Source organism: Plecotus auritus, assembly GCF_963455305.1.
Source record: "Plecotus auritus genome assembly, chromosome: 3".
In the NCBI taxonomy this organism is placed as follows: Eukaryota; Metazoa; Chordata; class Mammalia; order Chiroptera; family Vespertilionidae; genus Plecotus; species Plecotus auritus.
Window position 1 is genome coordinate 90,819,059 of NC_137772.1, and position 26,727 is coordinate 90,845,785.

Genomic DNA, 26,727 nt, shown 5'->3' on the forward strand with positions numbered 1-26,727 from the left:
CTGGAGGCCTCCAGCTGCAACAGTCAAGTCCTAACCTTGCCACCTCCAAAGCCAATGGTTGGTGAGAGTGGGAGATAGTTCCGCCCAGGGCAAAAGAGCACCATCCTCAGAATAAAGTGCTTTGTATTTTGGCAAAGAGATGGAAGTGAGGATGGGACAAGAGCCTAGCTCTTCTGCTCACTCCCCATCTGTGTTTTCTCAAAGGCTTGTGTGAACAAGCCCCCTTTTCTCAAAGTGAACATCTTTTGGAGAAAGGAATGTTTATACAAATGTGGGGAAAATCCACACCAACTACCAATCAAGGGAATCTCTTTAACATGTAAGAGTGATCCTTTAAAAACAACAAATAGAAGCACAGATATTCAATAAAGTGAACAAACAGAAGGTTGACAATCAATGGGGGAAAAACAAAAATAATTCAAGGAATAGAAAAGAATGTGAAAACTCTAATTGGTATCCTCAGAAATGTAAGGGTACATCTATGAAAAGAAGCAATTAGAACAAGAAGCAATCTTGAATATTTAAAAACAAATCACTGCCCTTACTGGTTTGACTCAGTGGATAGTGTCAGCCTGCAAACTGAAGGGTCCCAGGTTTGATTCCGGTCAAGAGCACATGCCAGGGGTTGCAGGCTCAATCGCCAGTAGGGGGCGTGCAGGAGGCAACCAATCAATGATTCTCTCTCATCATTGATGTTTCTATCGCTCTCTCCCTACCTCTCTGAAATCAATAAAAATATATATTTTTTAAATAAAATAAAACATTAAAAATACAAATTACTAAACTTAAAAATTAAATAGAAAAGCTAAATAATGGTGTAATGGACACATCTGAGGATTAGTGATCAGGAAGATAACATTTGAAGAATTCTTTCGGAACAGAGAACAAAGACCAAGACAAAAATAAAGGTGAACTGATAGAGGATCAAGTTAGGAAGTTCCATATTCACTTGATGAGTTTCAGAAAAACAAAGCAGATAAAATGGAAAGAAAACAATTAAAGAAATGATTTTCAAAATTGCCCTTAATCCAAGAATGGTACAATTCTTCAGTCAAAAAACCATGGGGTAAACAGTATGAATGACAAATGTCCCACATATCTAGGCACATACTGGTGAAATTTTAGGACTCCAAAAACAAAAATAAAAAAGTCCTAAAAGTTTTTCAGGAGGAAAAAAAAGGTCTTTACCAATAAATAGAATCAGATTGGTATCTGACTTTTAATCAGCAATACTGGGTGCCAGCAATCATGTTACAGCCTCAAAATTCTGACTCTCCTCTCTACCCTACACCCACCCCCCACCCCAACTTAGAAATTTTAAACATACTTAAATAATTCCTGGGTTAAACATACAGACAACTGAATGTGAAATTACCCACTAGAAATGAATAACAACAGTCACCTCAGCTAAAGACTGTCAGACACAGCCAAGGCAGTGCTTCATTTATTAGAAAACAAGAAAGAAAGAAAATAAACCTCTGCACAATACACCTTAAAGCAATGATTGTTAACATCTCTAAAGATACGGCGGTCCACGACAGTAGCCTAGGAGTCTGAATTCATTTATGTACTTAAGGCCCATGGAATTTGCATGCTAACTAGTGATAAATTGCAGACTAAGTCATATTTTAGAATATCAGCTCAATTTATAATATTGGTTACTTCATCCTAATGAGGTGAATTGGGTTAGAAATAACATCTTTGAATAATATAAAAGTTAAACTGAGTTCCTAAAGTCAGGCAAGGCTTTATTCATTTTTATATGTTTAATCTATGCACAGTGGTGGCACAGGTAAACATTCAACAGTATTATATTAATTGAATTAATGTACTGGACAGATATTTTCCAAAATATGGGGCTCACTGGAGAAACAGAATAAAACAGAATAAAAAAATCTGGGTGGTGGTTACAAGGTTGGGAAACTGATGTACACATGAATTTTAACCTCAGGTCTACGATGTCACGCTGCCACACGACAGGTGTTCCATGATTCAGGTAGCATCTTAAGACTTAGAGGAGCAACAAGAGGGCTGAGAGCTGTTATCAGTTTCCTGCCTTCCGTCTTGCAAGCAAGGCCCATGGACTTCGATAATTACAATGTCAGATAAAATTAATTTTTCAACTATAAAAACAGACTAATTTTTAAAAACCTAGCCCCTTTTAGCTACCCGTCAAAAGGGTAGAACTCTAACTCAAGCAAGCACAGGTGACTAGAACATAAAATCAAAGTCTCTGTATTATAGAGGACAAAAAGATCTCAGTAACTTTTATTTAAAACATTTAAAAAAGATTCAATTACTACCTTCATAGGGTAAATTTTAACTAAACCTAAAACTGAGGTAACTATTTCACAAACTGTTTCTGCTATAAGAAATTATTTGAACCTCATCAAGTACTATACTTAACATACTTTTTCATGAGGAAATTTAAGAAGGTCCAATTCTGAACCATACCAAAACAAGCACTTTAATTGAATCTAAATATACACAGAGGCCATATCAATATTACTATTTCAAACATTCAATATTTGAGCTACTTAAGTAGTGGCAATAGGTGAATTTCAAAATGTTCTTTGAAATAAACTAAAAATGTAAATCTCAAGACTTTCTATTGCATTAATTTAACCTGGTTTATTTTTAAAATATTTCCTCCTCCTACAGTTAAAGAATACTTCTCTCCTGCATTAAAAACAAAATAACTGTATCTCTCTCTCTAACCTATAGCTTTGCTCAGCTGAATTAAACATTTTTAAAGCTTTATTCTTTACTACTACACCAATATCCTCAATTCTTAACTGGTCCAACAGCAGATTTCCGTACATGACAGCAATACATACAATATATACAAATAAAGAGAATTCTGCCAGTAATTCTGTTCAGTAACAATACAGAAGACACAGTATTAAAAATCAATTGTGTATTTATTTGCACAGATTCAAAGAAAAGAATTGAAAATCCAACATAGTATCATATGAAGTTTACAATTCAATGACTAATCCAGTTTAAAAAGAAGTTTTCCTCCACTAACTTGAGCATGGCACTATTTTAAATGCTTCAGTTATGAGTGCTGAAACATCAGACACCTACACATCTTCAGTTTTCATAGAATTACTATTAAGTCCAAAAAAGTTTTTTTTGATGATGTACCGAACACACTGCAAAATCACATTTCTTTCATGTCGAATGTCTGGAGCTAAAAGCTAAAAAACAATAAATACAGAGATTAGCTAGTAAATAAAATATATCCAAGAAATACAATCTAAAGCATTATATGTGCCTTCCCCATATGAAAACACAGAACAATAAAGATGTACATTATATTTACTAATTATTTGCTAAAAAAGAATGCAAGAACATTTCTTCTTAATTTATACCAAGACTATCTAGCTTTTTAAACAGCATAAATGTTAACATTTGCGTTCTTCTCTAGGAGTATCTGACAAGGGACAAAAAAAAAAAAAGGTTTAAAAGTCTGCAATTCTTTAATATAAAAATCATATTAAACAGGATCCTCCCCAATTCAAATCTATAAACAGTATACAAATTGGTAAGTAGATATATAAAGATAGTAATAATACTAACAGTTAAAAATCCCAATATTTCTGGACTTTTATAACTTCCCATTTTTGTGCTTATTGCAATTAAAAGAAAGCTAAAAATCCCTGATATTTAGAATAAGTACATAACCAAGGAGTCATATGTAATTTGTCAAAAAGATAAAAGTGACCTCAACTTATTTTCTGATGTCATTAATGTAGTTTGAAAACATCACATAGGAACTTTCAGTGGAAAAATGATTTAATTTGCCCCTAGTAGGCAAACATTTTAAAAATACAATTTACTTTATATAGCACTGAAATTTACAAAACAGAGATCTCATTTCAGATCAATTTAATCAGAAGCTACTGGGTCTACATGTAATCCTCATAGAGTGTAGCCACAGAACACTAGCTACACCATAAGCACGTATCTGACAAGGCAAAACCAAACAGAATTTTCACAGACAGTCAACAGTTTTACAACTCCATTAAAAATTTAGGAATATTTCTATTTCTATCACTCTTATACATGAAAGCCTTGGATCTTTGAATAGCTTCATGTCCATTACTTAGAATCAAAAGATGCATTGCTTCCTCTTTATAATTTGAAAAAAGATAATAGATTTTTTTTTTAGCACACCACACTGAGAATAAAGCCAAAAATGCACAATTGTTTCCTTTTCTCACCCTGGCTGAGTGGCTTAGTTGGTTGGAGCGTCATCTCATACAGCACAAGGCTGCAAGTTCAATTCCCACTCAGGGCACAAGCCTAGGTCGCGGGTTGGATCCCAGGTCAGGGCGCCTATAGGAGGCAACCAATAGATGTTTCTCTCTCACATCAATGTTTGTTTGTTTCTTTCTCTCTCTCTTTCCTTCCTTCCTTCCTTCCTTCCTTCCTTCCTTCCTTCCTTCTTTCCTTTCCTTTCCTTTCCTTTCCTTTCCTTCCTTCCTTCCTTCCTTCCTTCCTTCCTTCCTTCCTTCCTTCCTTCCTTCCTTCCTTCCTTCCTTCCTTCCTTCCTTCCTTCCTTCCTCTCCCTCCCTCCCTTCCTCCCTCCCTCCCTTCCTCCCTTCCTTCCTTCCTTTCTCTCAAATCAATGGAAAAATATCCTTAGGTGAAGATTAAAAAAACACACATACACAAAAGAAAACCCCTTTTCTCCTTTCAGTCTGCCAGTGTATTCAGTGAAAACTTTAAGCGCCAGTATACCTCAACACACATTTTGTAACCAATCAGTTAAACCTAGATTCTTTTACACTGAGTGGCCAGATTATTATGATCTCTGAACACATAATAATCTGGCCAGTCAGTGTATTTGTATCTCAAATGGGTACCAAAAGTATTCTAGACTTTTGCTGGAGATCAACCACCTATTTGCCCTGAGCTTTCTATCAGCCAGTGCAAACGGGAAAACTGATCAGGTGCACGATTTATAGTATCTTTGATATCAAATAAATGAGGTACTCAAGAGAAGTACACTGAGTGGCCAGATTATTATGCGTTCAGAGATCATAATAATCTGGCCACTCAGTGTGTGTGTGTATATGTGTGTGTGTGTGTGTGTGTGTGTGTGTGTGTGTGTGTTAGAGGTGCATGAATTCGTGCATGGGTGGGGTCCAGCCAGCCTGGCCAGGGGGAGGTGACATGGGCAGTTGGCTGGCCTGCCTGCTGGTCGAACTCCTGGTCGAGGGGACAATTTCCATATTAGCCTTTTATTATATAGGATATACACTGAATGGCCTGATTATTATGCATTCAGGGATCATAATAATCTGGCCACTCAGTGTATTTTAAGCAGTTTTGAAAATTGTAGGATTAAGCAAATAAAAAAGGGGCGGGGGGACAAAGTGGGGGAAGAGAAAGAGCCCTAGCTGGTTTGGCTCAGTAGATAGACCGTCAGCCTGTAGACTGAAGAGTAGTGGGTTCGATTCTGGTCAGGGGCACATACCCTGGTTGCAGGCTCTATCCCTGACACGGTTGGGGTGCATATAGGAGGCAACCAATTGATATTTCTCTCTTACATATCTATGTTTCTCTCTCTCTCTGTCTCTCCCCATCCCTTCCACTCTAAAAATCAATGGGAAAATATCCTCGAGTGAGGATTAACCAAAAATAAGAGAGAGAGAGAGAAAGAGGGAGGGAGAGAGAGAAATAACTCATGGACATGAACCACAGGATAGTGATTGTGGGGGGTCTAGATGGAGATGGAAGACCCATAGCAGGGATAAATGGTGATGGGCGAAAATAAAGATAAAATAAAGAGGGAAAAAAAGAAAAATCATTTACCATTTCCAGGAGATATGGATGATGTGTTCTTGGTTCAAATAAAGCATGATAGTTGTGACAATCTTTTTTCCTCTTAGGGTTTGTCTTTTTGAAGTTTTTCTTTTGGCTCCTGGCTTCTGAGAAATTTTTAACAGCTGCTTTAACATCTTGATTTGGTCCCTTAGGAGCATCACTATGAAGAACCTGTTCTTCTGCCAGAACATCTGCTTCAGTCTTAATGGGAGCTTCTAAATGAGATAAAAAACACAATTTTAAAAACAAATCACAGGTTATCCTTCTAAAAGGTAACAACAACAAAAAACATAATAATTTCTCCCAGCCATAATACTGCCTGATTATTAATTAGAACTGGGCATTTACTATGTATTATAATACTTTTTTAAAATTGGGAGTTATAACTGCCAAGACTTGAGGAGATTATCACAAAGAATTAAAGAAAGTAATCCTTATGAAAGAAATAATACAAGACTGAAACTTGGATCTACACAAATGAAGAATGAAGAGTGCCAGAAACAGTCAATACGTGTGAATAAATACAAGATACATTGTTTTCTTGTTTGAAAATTCTTTTAAATATAATGATAATATAAAGCAAAAATATAACAATGTATGTGGGTTTATAACATCTGTAGTGATAAAATCTATGATAACAATAACACAAAGGAAGGGAAGAGAAAAATGTATATATCCTATATAATAAAAGGCCAATATGCAAATTGTCCCCTTGACTGGCAGTTCAAACAGGGGGTGGGGCCAGCTGGCCAACCACCTGCAGCCCCTCCCTCCAGCCAGCCCGATCAGCCCCTATCGGGGCGGGCCAGCTGGACTCCACCGGTGCACAAATTTGTGCACCGGGCCTCTAGTATTGCTATAAATTTCTGAAATTGTATGTGAAATGCTATAACATCATCTGAAAGTAAACTGTGGTAAGTTAAAGTTGCATATTATAAACTCTATACCAACTCTTACTAAAGAAAACAAAGAGATATATCTAATAAACCAACATTTGCATTAGCCTAAAAATATAGAATTAATCCAAAGGCAGGAAAAAAAAATAACACAGATGAGACAGCCCTAGCCGGTTTGGCTCAGTGGATAGAGCATCGGCCTGTGGACTGAGGATCCTGGGTTTGATTCTGATCAAGGGCACATGCCTCAGTTGCAGGCTCAATCCCCAGCCCTGATTGGGGTTCGTGTGGGAGGCAACCAATCAATGTTTCTCTCTCTGTCTCTCCCCTTCCCTTCCTCTATCTCTAAAAAAATCAATGGAGGAATATCCTCAGGTGAGGATTAACAACAGCAACAACAAAACAAACAAAAAACAGATGAGACAAAAATAAACAAACCATATCAATAATTACAATATATGTAAATAGTTTTAACACTGTAGTAGTTAAAAAGGTTAAGATCAGACTGAGGGGGGGGGAAGAACTACATGATGTCTACAAAAAAAAAAACACCCTTTAAAATCATAGGTAATCCTTGATTTACACAATTTGAACTGAGATTAAATCTCAGTTACCAAAGAACAGTGCAAAGTGAGGACTGCCCATATAAAGTCACAGGTTAAAAGTAAAAGGATAGAAGGAGATAACAAGTATATACCAATCATAAGAAAACTATATCAATATCAGACAAAGGAGAATTCAGAACAGTGACAGACTGTCACCTGGGATAAAGAGGAACAGTTCATAATGATAAAGAAGTAAATTTATCAAGAACATGAAACAGTAACAGCTGATACCAGAGTGTCACTATACATGCAGGAAATCTCACAAAACTAGCACTTACTATGTGATTTTGGGTCAAGCTACTTAACTCTTCCTAAATTTCCTCATAAACAATGGCATGCACTTCATAAGATTATGGAAATACTTAAATGAGTAAAGCACTATAAAATAATTTGTCATGAAGATAGTTGTTTTGATGTGCCTTCAAAGTGATGAAGAAAGGGGGGAAAAGACAAATATAACCATAAAAGAATGGAGCTAAGAATTCAAAGTGGTTCATAGAGTTCAAAATTATAGGAATAATAATTAAAGGCAAAAGAAAAACCAGGGCATTACTTTCTATTATTCCTTGCCCCTTCAAGTACTGCTCTCTCAATCCAGGAGTACAGAAGTCAAATGAATCAGAGCTATACTGTCAATTTGCTGTTAAAGAATGAGAAATTGGAACCACTTATATTTTTTCTCAAGGTTCACATTTCCCAGCTTAGTGTCATTTTTTTTAAACATTTAATCACCTTTATTTATTTACTGTTTGTTTTTGTTAATCCTCACCCAAGGATATTTTTCCATTGATTTTTAGAGGAATGGAAGAGAGAGGGAAAGACAGAGAGAAACATCCATGTGAAAGAAGCACATTGATTGGTTGCCTCCTGCATGAGCCCTGACCAGAGCCCAGGTCAGGGAGAAGCCTGCAACCAAGGCACATGCCCTTGACCGGAATCGAACCCAGGACTCTTTGCTCTGCAGCTGATGCTCTATCCACTCAGCAAAACTGGCAAGGGCAATATTTTATTACTAGTGGCCAGTGCACAGGTACGTGAACATTGGAAGTACTTTAGAAGAAATATTTTAATATTTTAACATGATATAAAAACAACAAAAACATGGTATAAAAACAACATTGATAAAAAACAATGATTAATAAATTGATTAAACTTATTCTAATATTTCCCTGTATACCACATTAAGAGTAAAAACACTTTCAGAGTGCTTGACTAATTTCCCTTGTGATGAAGTATTTACAACTTTAACATCACACGCTCTTCGAACTCGAGAGAAAGCAACATATAATTGACCATGTTTGAAAACGGATTCAAGTAGGAATATTCCTACTCTGTCTAGAGTTTGTCCTTGTGATTTATTAATAGTCATTGCAAATGCTGGCATCACAGGAAACTGTCTTTGAATTAATTTAAATGGGAGGCCAGTGTCAGATGGGAAAAAATCAATTCTTGGAATCAGAACCACCTCTCCTTCCGCAGATCCTGTTAATACTTCAGCTTCGATTATGTTAGGTCACAATCTTTTGATAAGAAATGTAGGACCATTACAAAACCCCATTTACTATTAAGATTTCTCAGTAGCATGATGACTGCACCTACTTTCAATTTTAATTTATGACATGGCATTCCCGAAGAAGTAATACTAGTAAGAAATTCGATGGGAAAATCCAATTCACGATCGAAACAACCAAATTCACGAACAGCAATGACAGATCGAAACACGTGTGCAATGGGTGCCAGCGAGAGCTTTATATGTAATGCGCATGCGCGAGTCAACGTTTATTTTTAAATTGCCAGTGCACATCAGATGTACCGGTCAGACAGACTGTCAGTCGGTCACTTAGCCTTTCATATATATCTATAATGATAAAAGCATAATATGCTAATTAGACCAGACAGCCGAACAACCTTCCGGATGTCCTTCCAGACGAAGCCGCCGTGGCAGGGGCCGAGGCAGAGGCAGTTAGGAGCAACCAGGCAGGCAGGCAGAGGCAGTTAGGGGCGATCAGGCAGGCAGGTGAGCAGTTAGGGGCATCAGGCAGTCACGCAAAGTGGTTAGGGGCGATGAGGTATGCAGGCAAGCAGTTAGGGGTGATCAGGCAGGCAAGCAGGCGAGTGATTAGAGGTGATCAGCCAGGCAAGCAGGTGGGCAGTTAGGAGCCAGCAGTCTTGGATTGTGAGAGGGATGTCCAACTGCCAGTTTACACCCGATCCCACAGGAATCGGGCCTAAACTGGCAGTCGGACATCCCTCGAGGGGTCCTGGATTGTGAGATGTGCAGGCCGGGCCGAGGGACCCCCGCCCCTCCCCCCATGCACAAATTTTGTGCACCAAGCCTCTAGTGGAAGATAATATTTATCAACCCAAATAAACTTAAAATATAGCCATTTAGTTTTTTCAAACCTAAATCACTCTTTTTGGTTTACAGCCTTTTTTTTTTTTTTTTTTAAATATATTTTATTGATTTTTTACAGAGAGGAAGGAAGAGGGATAGATAGTCAGAAACATCGATGAGAGAGAAACATCGATCAGCTGCCTCCTGCACACCTCCTACTGGGGATGTGCCCGCAACCAAGTTACATGCCCCTGACCGGAATCGAACCTGGGACCCTTCAGTCCGCAGGCTGACGCTCTATCCACTGAGCCAAACCGGTTTCGGCTGGTTTACAGCCTTTTGAATAAGTTGTCAATTTAAAGATCCCCAGTCATAGCCAACACAATTTGAAGAAACAGTAATTTTGGGGAGTTGTAAAACTGCACTTAATTTCTAATATGGCAAAATAAAACAAATAACTAACAGAGGAAAACAACAATAACAACAAAAACCCACTCAGAACAGATATCAAACTAACCCATTTGAAGATACTACTCATTACCCGACCTGCGTGGCTCAGTGGTTGAGCATCAACCTATGAATCAGGAGGTCACATGCCTGGGTTATGGCCTAGATCACTAGTGGGGGGAAGGGAGCGTGCAGGATGCAGCCAATCAATGATTCTCTCTCATCACTGATGTTTCTATCTCTCTCTCCCTCTCCCTTCCTCTCTGAAACCAATAAAAAAATATACTGGAAAAAAAAAGTAGAAAATACTACTCATTGACATTTTCTTTCCTAAGTGCAGGATGAAGCACAACCTCACCTTTTACTTCTATCTTTCTTGATGGACTCTCCTTGTTTAAAACTCTTTCCAGGAAAGCATTACTTATGTTTAAGATCTACTATACATTTTTATGTCAATCCCTAAATTGAGACAGATCTCAGCTATAAAGATACACAGACAATAATGCGGTGAAGGCCTGGGGTGGGACGGGAGTCAGGTGGAGGGAGCCAATGGGCGAAAGATAAGGGGGGGGGGGCATCTGTAATACTCTCAACAATAAAGGTTTTCTAAAAACTATATATCATTTTAAGTGCTTAGGGAGTGCATATGGTATGCTGGGTGGGTCACAGAGTGACTTCATAAGCACTCCTCATGCTCCTCATTTTGATACTGACAGCATATCATTCTGTACAGCTCTTTAATTTTTTATGAGGGTATGTATCTTTAAAAAAAAGATACAATTGTTAATATCTGTGAAAATCAGACTGCTCCTCTTCATCTAGAATCCACTTAAATAAGCAGCCTTCTAAATGCTATTTCATGGCTCAGAGAAGGCCCACTTTATTTCCTTTATTTATTCCAAAGTCCCTATGTCTCAGTACCCTATTCTATAGCCCAGAATTAATGTTGAAAGCTAGAAATTTGCTAGTGACCTGATGGCTTAATAAAGCTGAATTCAAACTACATAAAATAATCCTTATGGCTTAGAAAGGTCTAGCAAGGGCTTTTCCGTAAGGCAGGGCATTTTGGACAATTAATCAAAATGAATTTACACAAAATCAAACACATCTATTAATAAATAGTAGCCTTTGCTACCTATAAGAAAAGAATAGGCAAAACTACAAGTAAGCCCTAACCGGTTTGGTTCAGTGGATAGAGCGTTGGACTGAGAACTGAAGGGTCCCAGTCAAGGGCATGTACCTTGGTTACGGGCACATCCCCAGTAGGGGGTGTGCAGGAGGCAGCTGATCAATGTTTCTCTCTCATCGATGTTTCTAACTCTCTATACCTCTCCCTTCCTCTCTGTAAAAAATCAATAAAATATATTTTAAAAAATCATTAAAAAAAAACTACAAGAAAGATCGTTAACAAACTTACAGCATAAACAGATAATTTGTGACAACAAAAGCATAAAAAGGGACGGGGAAAAGGTCAGAATTTTAAGATGGAGATCAGATGCATTCAAAAGAAAAAGGACTACGGTATATATGGAAATTTTTTTTTCATAAACCTAGTGATACACACACACACCCCAAACTGAGGCACATAACTTAAAAAAAGAGGAAACAGAGGAAAGTATGGAATACCATCAAACAAAAACAACAGAAATACAAAGAAAAAGAACCAATGGAGGCATAGAAAACAAAGGACAAAAGGGTTATCCCATACAATAAAGAGCTAATATGCAAATGGCCGTCATGCCCTCACATCATCACACCCTCACAACATCACGCCATAACTGCTCAGACACTCAACACTGGGGAGAGAGGAATGGGGGCCAGCCAGGCACAAATGAGCTCTCGAGAGAGGAATGGGGACCAGCCAGGCTGCGGCCCGGGAGAGGGAGAAGCCGCATGCCCCACAGTCCCGGGCACCAGCGGCTACACCTGCGCCTGCGCCCCGGGAGAGGGACAAGCCACCCGCCCTGTGGTCCCGGGCACCAGTGCTGCGCCTGGGCCTGTGGCCCAGGGGAGGGACAATCCGCACACCTCACGGTCCCTGTGGTCCCGGGCACCAGCGCCTGTGGCCCGAGAGAGGGACAAGCCGCCCACCCCGCGGTCCCGGGCATCAGCGGCTGTGCCTGCAGCCCAGGAGAGGGACAATCCACACGCCCCATGGTCCCGGGCGCCAGTGGCTGTGTCTGCACCTGTGGCCCAGGAGAGGGACAAGCTGCCTGCCCTGCGGTCCCAGAAGAGGGACAAGCCACCCGCCCCACGGTCCTGGGCACCTGTGGCTGCGGTTGCGGCCAGCCTGGGTGAAGCCGGCCCGGGTTCTGGGTGCCTGTGGCTGGCCAGAGGGAGGGAATCCTGGGTCCCAGGTGCAGGGCGAGGCAGAGGCGGTTAGTGGCGATCAGGCCAGCAGGGGAGCAGTTAGGGGCGATCAGGCCAGTAGGGGAGCAGTTAGGGGCGATCAGGCAGGCAGGCAGAGGTGGTTAGGGGCAATCATGCAGGCAGAGATAGTTAGGGGCAAACAGGCAGGCAGGCAGAGGGGTTAGGGGTAATCAGGCAGGCAGGCAGGCAGGCAGGCAGGCGAGCGGTTAGGAGCCAGCGGTCCCGGATTACGAGAGGTCCCCCGGAGGGGTCCCGGATTGGAGACGGTGCAGGCCGGGTTGACGGACCCCCTCCACCACCCGTGCACCAGGCCTCTAGTATATCAATAATCACCCTGAAAGTAAATTGACAGAACTCACTAATAAAAAGGCACAGAGTAGCAGATTAGGTAAAAAAAACAAAAACCAACCATATGTTGCCTTCAGGAGACACATCTAAGCTGTGAAGATAGAGATAGACTGTCTCCAAGCAAACAGCATCCACACACAGAAAAGCAGGCATAGCCATACTTATATCTAGTAAAATATATCTCAAAATAACAAAGGTAGTAAGAGACAAAGATGAACATTTTATAATGATAAAAAGAACATTACATCAAGAAGACTTATGCATCCAATCAGGGAGCACCAAAATATATAGAATAACACTAACAGAACTAAAGGGAGAAACTGACAAAAACACTATCATAGTTGCAGACCTAAATACTCCACTGCCAACTCTAGACAGATCAACCAAACAGAAAATCAATAAAAAAATTATCAGCCTTGCCCAGCAGGCGTGGCTCAGTGGTTGAGTGTTGACCTATCAACCAGGAGGTCACGGTTTGATTTCTGGTCAGGGGGGCTGTGGGCTCGATCCCCAGTGTAGGGCGTGCAGGAGGCAGCTAATCAATGATTCGCTCTCATATTGATGTTTCTATCTCTCTCTCCCTTCCTCTCTGAAATCAATACAATATATTAAAAAGAAAAGGAATATCAGCCTTAAGTGACACATTAGATCAAATGGACGTAATTGACATTTATAGAACCTTTCATCGCAGAACATCGGATTATATGTTCTTCTCCAGTACACATGGAATATTCTCAAGGACAGACCATACATTGGGTCACAAACTAGCCTCAACAAATTTAGGAATACTGATTATACCAAGCATATTCTCTGACCACAATGCTTTGAAATTAGGAATCACCCGGAAAAAGGAAATCCATAAATATGTGGAGATTAAAAAACATACCACTAAAAATGACTGGGTCAGTCCTATATAATAAAAGCCTAATATGCTAAGTGTCTGGTCGACCTGTTGGCCATTCAACCAATCAAAGCATAATATATATGCTAATGATATGCTAAGGCCGCTCAACCGCTCACTATGACAATGCACTGACTACCAGGGGTCAGACAGTCGACTGATTGACCAGTCGCTATGACGTGCACTGACCACCAAGGGGCAGACAGTCGACCAGCCACTATGACATGAACTGACCGCTGGGGGCAGACGCTCCAACTGGTTAGATTAGCTTGCTGCTGGGGTCCGGCCAATCAGGACTGAGTGAGATGGGCTGGACATGCCTTGGAGCCCTCCCGCGGCCCCACCCCAGCTGGCCAACCTCCCACGTCCCTCCCTGGCCCCAATGGTGCACCAGTGGGGTCCCTCGTCCTGGCCTGTGCCCTCTCGCAATCCGAGACCCCTCAGGGGATGTCAGAGAGCTGGTTTTGGCCCAATCCCACAGGTCAGGCCGAATCCATGCACCAGGCCTCTAGTGAAGAAATAAAAGGTGAGATTAAAGGACATATAGAGACAAATGGGAATGACAATGCGACACATCAAAACTTTTGGGATGCAGTGAAAGTAGTATTAAGAGGGAAGTTTATATCATTACAGGCCTATCTCAAGAAACAAGAGAAATCCTAAGTAAACAACCTAACATTACATCTTAAAGAACTAGAAAAAGAAAAACAAAAGCAACCCAAAGTTAGCAGAAGGAAATAATAACAATTAGAGCAGAATTGAATGAAATAGAGAACAATTAATACAACTAAGAGCAGGTTCTTTGAAAAGATTAATAAAATTGACAACCCTGTGGCTAAAATCACTAAGGAAAAGAGAAAAGACTCATATAAACAAAATCAGAAATGAAAGAGAAGTTACCATAGACATCACAGATATATAAAGGATCATAACAGAATACTATGAAAGACTATATGTCACTAAATTCAATGACCTAGAAGAAAAGGATAAGTTTCTAGAAATATATAACCTTCCTAGACTGAATCATGAAGAATTAGAAAATCTAAATAGACTGATCAACAATAAGGAAATTAAAACAACCATCAAAAACCTCCCAAAAAAATAAAGCCCAGGACCAGATGGCTTCACCAGTGAATTCTACCAAACATAATACCTATCCTTCTCAAACTCTTCCAAAAAAATTGAATTAGAGGCAACACTTCCTAACACATTTTATGAGGCTAACATAACCCCGATACCAAAATCTGGCAAGAATAACATGAACCAAGAAAACTAAAGACCTATATCTCTGATGAATACAGATGTAAAAATCCTAAACAAAACATTAGCAAATCAAATACAACAATACATAAAAAAATAACACATCACAACCAACTGGTGTTCATTCCAAGAGCACAAGGATGGTTCAAAATATGCAAATCAATCAATGTAATATTAACAAAACAATGAATAAAAATCAGATGACCTTATCAATAGATGCAGAAAAAGCATCTGATAAGACACAACACCCATTTATGATTAAAACACTCAATAAAATAGGAATAGAAGGAAAGTAACTCAATATAATAAAGGCCATATATGACAAATCCTCAGCAAATCTTGGTTAAAAGCATTTTAAAATTAACAGGCTGTTAATTTTCACAAGTGACATACGGACTGGATAGTTTATCCGTTAAATCCAAAGTCTGTTAAACCAAGGCCCGCAAAATCAAGGGTTTACTGTATTTGCAAAGAATAGCTCCGACAAGAGGTTAATATCCAAAGTATATAAAGAACTCATACAAATCAACACCAAACAAACAATCCAATTAAAAAATAGGCAGCCTACTTGAAACACTTCTCCCAAGAAGACATACAAATAGTCAAAAGATATATGAAAAGATGTTCAACCTCACTAAGCAATAAGGGAAATGCAAATCAAAACTACACTGAGATACCACTTCACACCTGTTAGAATGGCTATTATCAACAAGACAGTTCATAACAAGTATTGGAGAGGTTATGGAGAAGAGGGAACCCTCGTTCACTGCTGGTGGGAATGTAAACTGGTAGAACCACTATGGCTGTTCCTCAAAAAATTAAGAATCGATTTACCATATGACCCAGCAATTCCTCTTCTGGGTATCTACCCGAAAAACTCAAAAACATTTATTCACAAAGATATATGCACCCCTATGTTCATTGCAGCATTGTTCACAGTGGCCAAGACATGGAAACAACAAAAGTGTCCTTCAATAAAGGACTGGATAAAGAAGATGTGGTTCATATACACTATGGAATATTACTCAGTCATAAGAAAAGATGAAATACTGCCATTTGTGACAACATGGATGGACCTTGAGAATATTATCCTAAGCAAAATAAGCCATCAGAAAAAGCTAAGAACTATATGATTTCAAAACTGAAACTCATAGGCACAGATAACAGTATGGTGGTTATCAGAGGGCAGTAAAGGAGGCCAAATATATGGTGACGAACGATGATTTAACTTTGGGGGGTAGGCACACAATGCAATATACAGATCATGTACCACAGAAACATACACTTGAACCTATACAATCTTATTAACCAATGTCACCCCAATAAAACAAAAAAAAGGTTATGCATTACTGTGCAACAAGACAACAAATGCCACACAGAGAAAGGCTTTCCTGGAAGGCAATATAGCTGGCTTCTTTACACGTTTAAGTCCCTAAACTTAGGCTTTGCATCTGCTCAGCCTCACACTAGCTTTGGAAGCTTATCCGTTCTAAGCTTAAGGTTCTTTGAAAATGAAGGGGTGGGACCTCAAAGATCCCTTCCAGTTTCTTTTCTTCCTTCTAGTTAAAAAGAGGTGGTAGCCTCAAATTGAAGACATGAGTATAAAAGCATTAAATGTTTTATCTTAAGAGAAAGAAGAAAGCATCCACACAGCTTGTTTTTACTGGATTCTGTAATCTGGTAATAGCTTTCTTTGCTATCACATGTCATAAATACAACTGATAAGCAGAAAATGTAATATGTGTTTAAAGAATAACTCCATCTTCATATCAGTGCACTGGAAACAAGAGTAAAGTGATAAATACTACTTTCATTTTTTTTTTTAAAAAAGGGGCCACTATCTGATAAAGCCAAAGTAGTTTATATTTCAAAAATTTCAAGTAGCTTTTAACCAGCTACCATAGTAAGCCAGAGCCCATTTTAAAAAGAAAAAAAAAATTCCTGTTACAGATAGATCTAAACATTATCTTTCATATTAAAACCCAATTCTTTCTTCTTTAACATCTTCCAACTACACAAACATTGATTATCTCTAGCCTAGTCAACATTAAAGTGCTAACATCCTCACCCACTTACATTCAAATCTTCCCTTCATTCTATATATTCACTGTTAGACTCTATATTCTGATCTTCAGTACATTTCCTATTGTGATTACTCATCTTGTCCTGCGATACATACACATGAATTCTCTCAGGGTTGGTAAAGCCTAAGTAAAATTACTATCAAGAGTAAGATTTCCACAACAGCAGGACCCAGGCTTATTCATGAAGCATATGCTGAATTACTGATAGGAACATTGGGTTAAGAACTGCAAATGACATTGCAACAGATCAATGGCCTACTCACAGCTCTTTTTTTAAAAATATGTGTTTTTATTGATTCTAGAGAAAGGAAGGGAGAGGGAAAGGGAGAGGGAGAGGGAGAGGGAGAGGGAGAGGGAGAGGGAGAGGGAGAGAGAGAGAGAGAAACATTGATGAGAGAAACATTGACCGTCTGCCTCCTGAACACCCCTCCCTCTGGGGACTAAGACCAAAACCTGGGCACGTGCCATGACCCGGAATCAAACTAGCGACCTCTTGGTGCATGGGATAATATTCAATCAACTAAGCCACACTAGCCAAGGCAATTCACAGCTCTTTTAAGTGATCTTAAAAGAGATGCTAGAGATTAAATTGGCTCATCATCATCTCTAAGGGTAAGACAGGTCTTCTGGACATAACTGACTTCTCAGAAAGACTGTGGAAAGGATTCATTTCTTCCAACCTTTAAAACTAATGCAACCACAAGTACAGGGCTGCTTTGTTAAAAAGTGAGAGAATTTATGTAAATCTGCTCTATGAAGAGCAATACCCTATATATATTTAAGAACGTCTATCATCATCTCTGTCATAAAGGACTTCTTTGTACCCACCAAAGGTGCAGGGAGAGTAGAGACAAGAAATTAACTTTCTTTGTTATATCTTTTAGAATTTTCTTCAATACCATTAGTTGATATTCTCTCTTCTTCCCATTCTCTCACTGTATGTTTACCTTTTTCTCCCAGAATAGCAATACATTTCCCCATTTGTTTCCTTTGTCCCATGTTAACTTTACTTCTGAATCAAATGAAATAGGAATTTCAATATCAAATAGGAACATGCATGACACATATTTCCTTGGATACATACACATGACTGGACACTACTGATGCATAGTATATATCAAAGGCAAAAGCAACAAAATAAAACAAACCCATTGCAACAACTGAGGCCATGACTTACCTTCTGGCTCACTCTCTGACCCTGAGAGACTGCCATAGTTGTTCATTAATGAGCACAGGGCTGGTGTCACTTCCTTGGGTATGACAGTACTTTGTGGTTTCTCCTCTTTATCAGACTCTGAAATAGAAAAAGAACTAAGAGTAAAACAGTATACCAAAAATATCTACCACAATAAAAAGAAAGCTGACAGGCCCCCACTCCCTCATGTGTTAGGAAAAGGAATTTTTTCCTAAATCTTCCCAAAGAACAAAACCCAAAGGACCTGAAAAATTTCTCCTTGGTTTAAATCTTCATGGTCAGAGAAGTAATTTGCCCCAAAAAGAAGACACAGGGGCAAATGGAAGCGATACACAACTGTTATTTCAGATTATGGAATTTGGGCCTTCTTTAAATAATTTAATTACAGTCTTTGCTATTAATTTATTGTATTTACTTTACTTATGCTATTAATTAATTTCATTAAGATAGTAGAAAGACCAGAAGTATATTAAATTCCCTGGATTAGGATCAGACTTTGAAAATTAGATTTAGGAATAAAATATAACAATATCTACCTGTGTTATTTTTAAGACTGGTTTTAAGGACAGAAATAATATTTATGCCATTCTATAGATAAAAGCTTAATCAAAGAATTTTGCTGAAATTAATCTGTCCAAAGTTTTTATTATCTGGAATTTGAACTTCTAAGAACTTAACTAAACAAGCCAAGCATGAGAACTGCAGTACTCAAGAGCCTGCCAAAGGTAAAGTGTTTGATCAGAGCCCAACAAGCCTAGCTGTAGCCCCAGGACACTACCTATTACATTTGTTTTTGGCAGCTCTAAAAATATATTAAATGTATTCAAAACAACCAATAAAAATAAAGCCTGACCGAAGAATGAAGACAATAAGTAAATTGTTTATGTAATGAACTAACTCAACCCACAACCAATATGAGATGTTTCAAGACAGCATTTAATGTTCACTAAATCAGTCTAGGGCAGTGGTCAGTAAACTTATTAGTCAACAGAGCCAAATATCAACAGTACGATTGAAATTTCTTTTGAGAGCCAAATTTTTTAAACTTAGACTCGCCCAGGCCGTGGTATTTTATGGAAGAGCCACACTCAAGGGGCCAAAGAGCCATATGTGGTTCGCGAGCTGCAGTTTGCCAACCACTGGTCTAGGGGAAAGCAAAACATGCCAATAGAAAATGGGAGTATACTCTTCTGTGAATGTGCAACTACCACCTTCTAGTGGTTGAAGTTAAATCCTCTCTCCTCCACCCATCCACACTGCCCAGCACCAGACCCTCCAAAAACTGCTTGTCAATTTTTAAAAAATATATATATTTTTTTATTTCAGAGAGGACAGGAGAAACACTGATCGGCTGCCTCCTGCACACCCACTACTGGGGATCAAGCCTGCAACCACCCTGACCGGGAATTGAACTGTGACCTGGTTCACAGGTGAATGCTCAACCACTGAGCTCCACCAGCCAGGCATTTTTATGCTACCTTATCATCTTTTCTCCTGGATTAATAAAGGGAAAGGGAAATATGTATTGTTTTTATCTATCTCTATAGATATAATTAATATAGATATATATTTTCAATGGATTAAAAACAATCTACAACAATATTAGTATAGAGATTGTTCATCCCATTATTTGAATGATAGGCCAAACTGTATTATTTCCTTCTAAGACCCAAAAAGAGATATCAAAAAGGGCAATACCTGTTTTTTAAAAGCATGAGCACATTTCACCCTTATGAGGTATCACTTTCAGTATTACAGGTGATGAAACAAAATTCAAAGAATATGAGTAATTTTCCCTTAGGCAACATAATTACTAGTATACAATAGTTGGGTCAAATTTAAGTCCTGGCCATTTGACTCCAAATCCCAATTCTTAACTAGAGGGTTAGAATATCTCCTACAGATATAAGGTCCTCTTCTTAAAGGAAGCCATCTCAAGGGAAGTAAAGGCAAAAATAAATGAATGGGACTATACCAAACTAAAAAGCTTCTGCACAGCAAAAGAAACTGACAACAAAACAAAAAGGCAGCCAACCAGATGGGAGATGATATTTGCAAGCAGTAGCTCTGACAAAGGTTTAATTTCCAAAATATATAAAGAACTCATAAACTCAACACCAAACAAACAAAAAACCCAATCAAAAAGTAGGCAGAGGACCTGAAAACACACCTCTCCCAAGAAGACATACAAGCAGCCAATAGATATATGGAAAAAATGTTCAACCTCACTAAGCAATTAGGGAAATGCAAATCAAAACTACAATGAGATACCACCTGACACCTGTTAGAATGGCCATTATCAATAAGACAAGCAATAACAAGTGTTGGAGAGGATGTGGAAAAAAGGGAACCCTCATTCACTGCTGATGGGAATGTAGACTGGTACAACCACTATGGAAAGTAGTCTGGCGATTCCTCAAAAAATTAAGAATAGAGCTTCCATATGGGCTAGCAATCCCTCCCCTGCGTATATACCCAAAAAACTGGAAATTATGTATTCGCAATGATATATGCATCCCTATGTTCACTGCTGCATTATTCACAGTGGCCAAGAATGGAAACAACCAAAGTGTCCTGCGATAAAGGAGTGGATAAAGAAGATGTGGTCAAATATACAATGGACTACTACTCAGCCATAAGAAAGGATGAAATAGCACCATTTGCAACAACATGGATAGACCTTGAGAACATTATGCTAAGTGAAATAAGTCAGTCAGAAAAAGCTAAGAACCGTAAGATTTCACTCATGTGGGATATACAACTGAAACTTCTGAACACAAACAGCAGTGTGTGGTGGTTGCCAATGGGAAGGGGGAGTGGTAAAGGTGGTTTCACCATATGATGACACGAGAAAAATCTGACTTTGGGTGGTGGGCACACAGTGCAATATGCTTATCTTTAACATAGACACCCATATCTGAAACCTATATGATCATGTTGACCAATGTCATCTCAATAAATTTAATTTTAAAAAATGAAGCCATCCTATTAAAAGGTCTCTTTGGTCAATAACAATGCTAATAAATATCTTCTTTGCACTAACAGCTCCATTTCACTGCTCCCTTTTACAGCAAAATTCCAAACAGCTATTTGATAAAATTCACCAGGAAATCATCTGGGCCTGAAATTTCCTACAGCTTTCTGACCCACTCCAGAATTTACTCCAATTTGTTTTTCAGGCCCTCCACACCAGTGAAGCTTTTCCTGCCTAAATTAACCTGCTTCTTCTGTGTTGACAAATCTGGAGGTCATTTCTTGGTTCTCATCTTATTTAACTTAGTGACAACATTTGACAGTAACCATGTTTTACTTTTTTAAAAATATATTTTTTATTGATTGCAGAGAGGAACAGAGAGGCAGAGACAGAAACATCCATGATGAGAAATCTGTGGCCTCCCATATATATACACCAACAACCCACAACCTAGATATGTGCCCTGACCAGGAGTAGAACCCAAGACCCTTTGGTGCATAGGACAACGCTCTGACCAACTGAGCCCCACTGGCCAGGACTCATGTTTTACTTTTTAAAAAACATTTTATTCATGTGGCTTCCAGACCCCCTTTCTCTTGGTTCTGCTTTCCCAGTCTCCCTACTGAATTTTCCTCACTGACTAAATTCCAAATTTTTCAAGTGCCCCTGGTTCCAATCCTCAGTGAGTTTTTCTCTTTTTGCCTCCTCCTCTTATGATTTCATTTTATCTCAAATTTTAAAATACTATCTAGATGCCGGTGAATCATACATTTATACCTCCAGCCTTCAATTTTCCCCTAAACTCCGGAATAATCTAACTGCCTGTTCAACATCACTACCTAATATTTGGGGGAGATACTTTTTTTTTTTAAATTTCTTTATTGATTAATTTATTACATATGTGCCTTATTCCCCCATTACCCCCCACCTCCCATTCATGCCCCCACCCCCTGTTGTCTGTGTCCATTGATTAGACTTACATGCATGCATATAAGTCCTTTGGTTGATCTCTCCCCCTTACCCCCACGCTCCCCTACCTTCCCTGAGGTTTGACGTTCTGATTGATGTTTCTCTGTCTCTGGATCTATTTTTGTTCATCAGTTTATATTGTTCATTATATTCCACAAATGAGTGAGATCATGTCATATTTATCTTTCTCTGCCTGGCTTATTTCACTTAGCATAATGCTCTCCATCTGGGGGAGATATTTTGAGGCTATATAAATACCCTATTTTACCTTAAAGTACCATTCACCAGTGGCTCTTGCCTGAAACAATTATTACTGTGGTGTTCTAATGGTGACTTTCTATTTCTCCCTAACCCTTCTACAATTATTAGTGAAATTCTTCTATAAAAAAGAGTTGTCCCTCCTCCTCATATTTATTTATATCAGTATGGACTCATGAATATCCATTTTATTCTTTTGGCTATAATCTATTATTTACTAGAGGCCTGGTCCCCGAAATTTGTGCACTGGGGTAGGGTGGTTGACCCTCAGCCCAGCCTGCACCCTCTCCAATCTGGGATCCCTCTCACAATCCAGGACTGCTGGCTCCCAACCACTTGCCTGCCTGCCAGCCTGATAACCCCCTAACCACTCCCCTGCCAGCCTGATCGACACCTAACTGCTCCCCTGCTGGCCCGATTGCCCCCAACTGCTCTCCCCTGCCAGCCCAGCCGCCCCCAACTGCCCTTCCCTGCTGGCCTGGTCACCCCTAACTGCCCTCCCCTGCCAGCCCTGTCACCCCCAACTGCCCTCCCCTGCAGGCCTGGTTGCCCCCAATTGCCCTCCCCTGCTGGCTTGGTCCCCTCAAACTGCCCTCCCCTGCCAGCCTGGTCGCCCCTAACTGCCCTCGCCTGCAGGCCTGGTCCCTCCCAACTGCCCTCCCTTGCAGGCCTCGTTGCCCCCAACTGCCCTCCCCTGCTGGCCTGGTCACCCCCAACTGCCCTCCCCTGCTGGCCTGGTCGCCCCCAATTGCCCACCCCTGCTGGCCTGGTCCCCCCCAAATGCCCTCCCCTGCCAGCCACCTTTGACCACATGGGGGTGGCCATCTTGTGCGATGGCGGGAGTGTCAATTTGCATATTACCTCTTTATTATATAGGATTTTGTGGCTCAAAATTGTTACAAGTTTAGCCATTGGGAGCACTTCCAGTTGGTCCTTATATCCTTCTGACATGCCCACATCCTAATGTTTTTTGAGCACTTTCTTCCTGTCTGGCACTGTATTAGATGCTCTAGGCCAGTGGTCGGCAAACTCATTAGTCAACAGAGCCAAATACCAACAGTACAGAGATTGAAATTTCTTTTGAGAGCCAAATTTTTTAAAGTTAAACTTCTTCTAACGCCACTTCTTCAAAATAGACTCGCCTAGGCCGTGGTATTTTATGGAAGAGCCACACACAAGGGGCCAAAGAACCACATGTGGCTCGCGAGCCACAGTTTGCCAACCACGGCTCTAGGCTCACCTTTTATTTTCCCTTTCCCAAACTTCAATCATTTCTCCAAAAAGCTCTAGTCTAGTCTCTTTAATTGGAGAATGGTAAAACCACAATTTGGGTGTTTGGTGTTCTCATTATTACTACGAGTGTCACGAAGCTCACTGTACCTGACTGCCTTCCCAAAGGTAAGAGTTAGGAATTCACACAAATGAACAACTTCTTCCCTATTTTATTCCCCCTCAACTGTGTATTGGAAATCCACCATACGAAATAACACTTTGAAAATCAGGGGTGCTGTCCCTTTTGACTTGATCAAAACATCCTGTACAGTGACTTTCCATCTCAAAAGAGAAAGCTGTTTCCAAAGCCCTCCAGACCCACCTAGCAGTTCTAACAGACATTTTGAGAAGCTACCCTGGAAAGACTATGCCAAAGGCACTGTACTAGCTGACAGAATAATACTCAACAAACTTCACTCACTTTTTTTTTTTAATCCTCATGCAAGGATATCCTTCCATTGATTTTTAGAGGGTAAGACAGAGAAATATCGATGTGAGAGAAACACATCGATTGGCTGCCTCCTGCACACACCTCGACCAGGGCCCGGGCCAAGGAGGCGCCTTCAACTGAGGTACATGCCCTTGACTGGAATTGAACCCAGGACCCTCTGGTCTGCAGTATGATACTCTATCCACTGAGCCAAACTGGCTAGGGCTTCACTCACTTTTTAATAAAAACAGCCAAAACATTTCTCTAAACTAAAAACATCAGTATAAAAACAGTAGCAATGAAGATGATAAAATTAAACTTTAAAATGATTATAAAATATCAGCTCAAATAATTTCTCTTATTGTTAAAACACTACTGATACTTTTCTTATGGTAAATCTCACTTCTCATGTATACATATCATATTCCCACTAACCAAAAATATAATACAATGATCTAAAACCTATCACTAGACTGAGTTTCTTGAAGGCAGAGAGAGACTTCTCTGAATCATAGTGCTAGGCAAGCAAAAAGCAAGATCTCAGCAAATCCCTATTAAAATGAAAATAAAAAAAAAAATGCCTTCTGAATGTCTTGCCCAACTCTAGACACTAGTTGTAAAAGCTTCATATCTGGTTTCTTTCTACAATTTATTTCTTTACTTGTCTCTCTTCCTACCATTTTCTTTTATTTTTTTTAAATATATTTTTACTAGAGGCCCGGTGCATGAAATTCGTGCACGGGGGTGTGTGTCCCTCAGCTCAGCCTGCACCCTCTCCAATCTGGGACATCCCTCTCACAATCCAGGACTGCTGGCTCCCAACTGCTCACCTGCCTGCCTTCCTGATTGCCCCTAACCACTTCTGCCTGCCAGCTTGATCACCCCCTAACCACTCCCCTGCCAGCCTGATTGATGCCTAACTGCTCCCCTGCCAGCCTGATTGCCCCTAACTGCCCTCCCCTGCAGGCCTAGTCACCCCTAACTGCACTCCCCTGAAAGCCTGGTCACCTCTAACTGCCCTCCCCTGCAGGCCTGGTCCCCCCTCCCCAACCTGCTCTCCCCTGCAGGCCTGGTCCCCCCCAACTGCTCTCCCCTGCAGGCCTGGGTCCCCCCCCCCACCAACTGCCCTTCTCTGCAGGCCCAGTCGCCCCCAACTTTCCTCCTCTGCCGGCCTGGTCACACCTAACTGCCCTCCCCTGCAGGCTTGATCGCCCCCAACTGCCCTCCCTTGCAGGCCTGGTCCCTCCCAACTGCCCTCCCCTGCTGGCCATCTTGTGGTGGCCATCTTGTGTCCACCTGGGGGCAGCCATCTTGTGTGTTGGAGTGATGGTCAATTTGCATATTACTCTTTTATTAGATAGGATGCCCCGAGGAAGAATAGCATTACTCAAATACAATGAATTAATATTATTTACCCAATGATCAGAAACGTAAATAATATTAACTTCCATTGGGATTACTACTTTATGGTGGTAAAAATTCAAATAATTGAGCAAATTTGAATCTACAGCATCAACACACTCAGGACAATCTTAAGAAAGGTTCCAAGATTGCATCATATTATGGAAATTATCCAACATATATTATCTTTCTTCCACATCTTGCCTGCCTCATACGTCTACCCCGCAGTTCAGAAAAGATGTCCTGAAATGAGGTTTTTTACTAGGAATTCCTGTAAAAAAATAAAAGTAAAAGCATCATTCTACATTTTTACATATTTGCCATTAAACTCTCCACAAATAGCCCTAGCCAGTTTGGCTCAGTGGATAGAGTGTCGGCCTATGGACTGAAGGGTCCCAGGTTCAATGCTGGCCAAGGGCACATGCCTGGGTTTCGGATTCCATCCCCAGTAGGGGGCGTGCAGGAGGCAGTTGATCAATGATTCTCTCTCATCATTGATATTTCTGTCTCTCTCTATCCCTTTCCCTTCCTCTCTAAAATCAATAAAAATAATTAAAAATAAATAAATAAATAAACTCTCCACAAACAATGCTGTCAAGAATCAACTTCAGCATCACTGCCTATGCTTACAAACACACCTTTTCCCAGATTAACTTACCAGAATCAGTATTTACCAAAACACTCAGAGGGTCTGCATTTGCCTCAGTTGGACCTTCAGGCTTCGAATCAACCAAGCAAATGCCTGATCTGATGGCTGCTCTCTGTCCGGCACAGTCATTTTCCCACTTGTGATGTCTGCCAGAACTTCTGATCTTTGCCATCTGTGAATGTCTGGACATTCCCTTCATCTTACTGGAGAAAAATAAATAAATAAATAAATAAAATAAAATTATATATTATACACACACACACACACACACACACACACACATATGCTATTTTTAATATAAAAGACACTGACCTTTCAAAAAATATTTGAAAAAGTCTACTGAATGGAAAAGAAATCTGTCTATCACTCACTTGTAGCCTAGTTCAGTGGTTGGCAAACTCACTAGTCAACAGAGCCAAATATCAACAGTACAACGATTGAAATTTCTTTTGAGAGCCAAAAACCGACTTCTGTACATGGGCCATGAAGTTTCAATCG

At 40.0% G+C, this 26,727-nt stretch overlaps 1 protein-coding gene across 1 annotated transcript in view; it reads right to left on the reverse strand.

Moving 5' to 3' along the window:
* Window positions 1–1,410: 1,410 nt before the first annotated feature.
* Window positions 1,411–26,727, reverse strand: part of NUFIP1 (nuclear FMR1 interacting protein 1) — a 51,132-nt gene continuing 25,815 nt past the window's right edge. The window contains exons 7-10 of the mRNA XM_080659510.1: window positions 26,239–26,432; window positions 18,259–18,375; window positions 5,824–6,050; window positions 1,411–3,200 (exon numbers count right to left, since the gene is read on the reverse strand). Of these exons, the coding sequence (XP_080515636.1) occupies window positions 3,084–3,200; window positions 5,824–6,050; window positions 18,259–18,375; window positions 26,239–26,432 (655 nt within the window). The 3' untranslated portion in view covers window positions 1,411–3,083. The remainder of the gene's footprint in view (window positions 3,201–5,823; window positions 6,051–18,258; window positions 18,376–26,238; window positions 26,433–26,727) is intronic.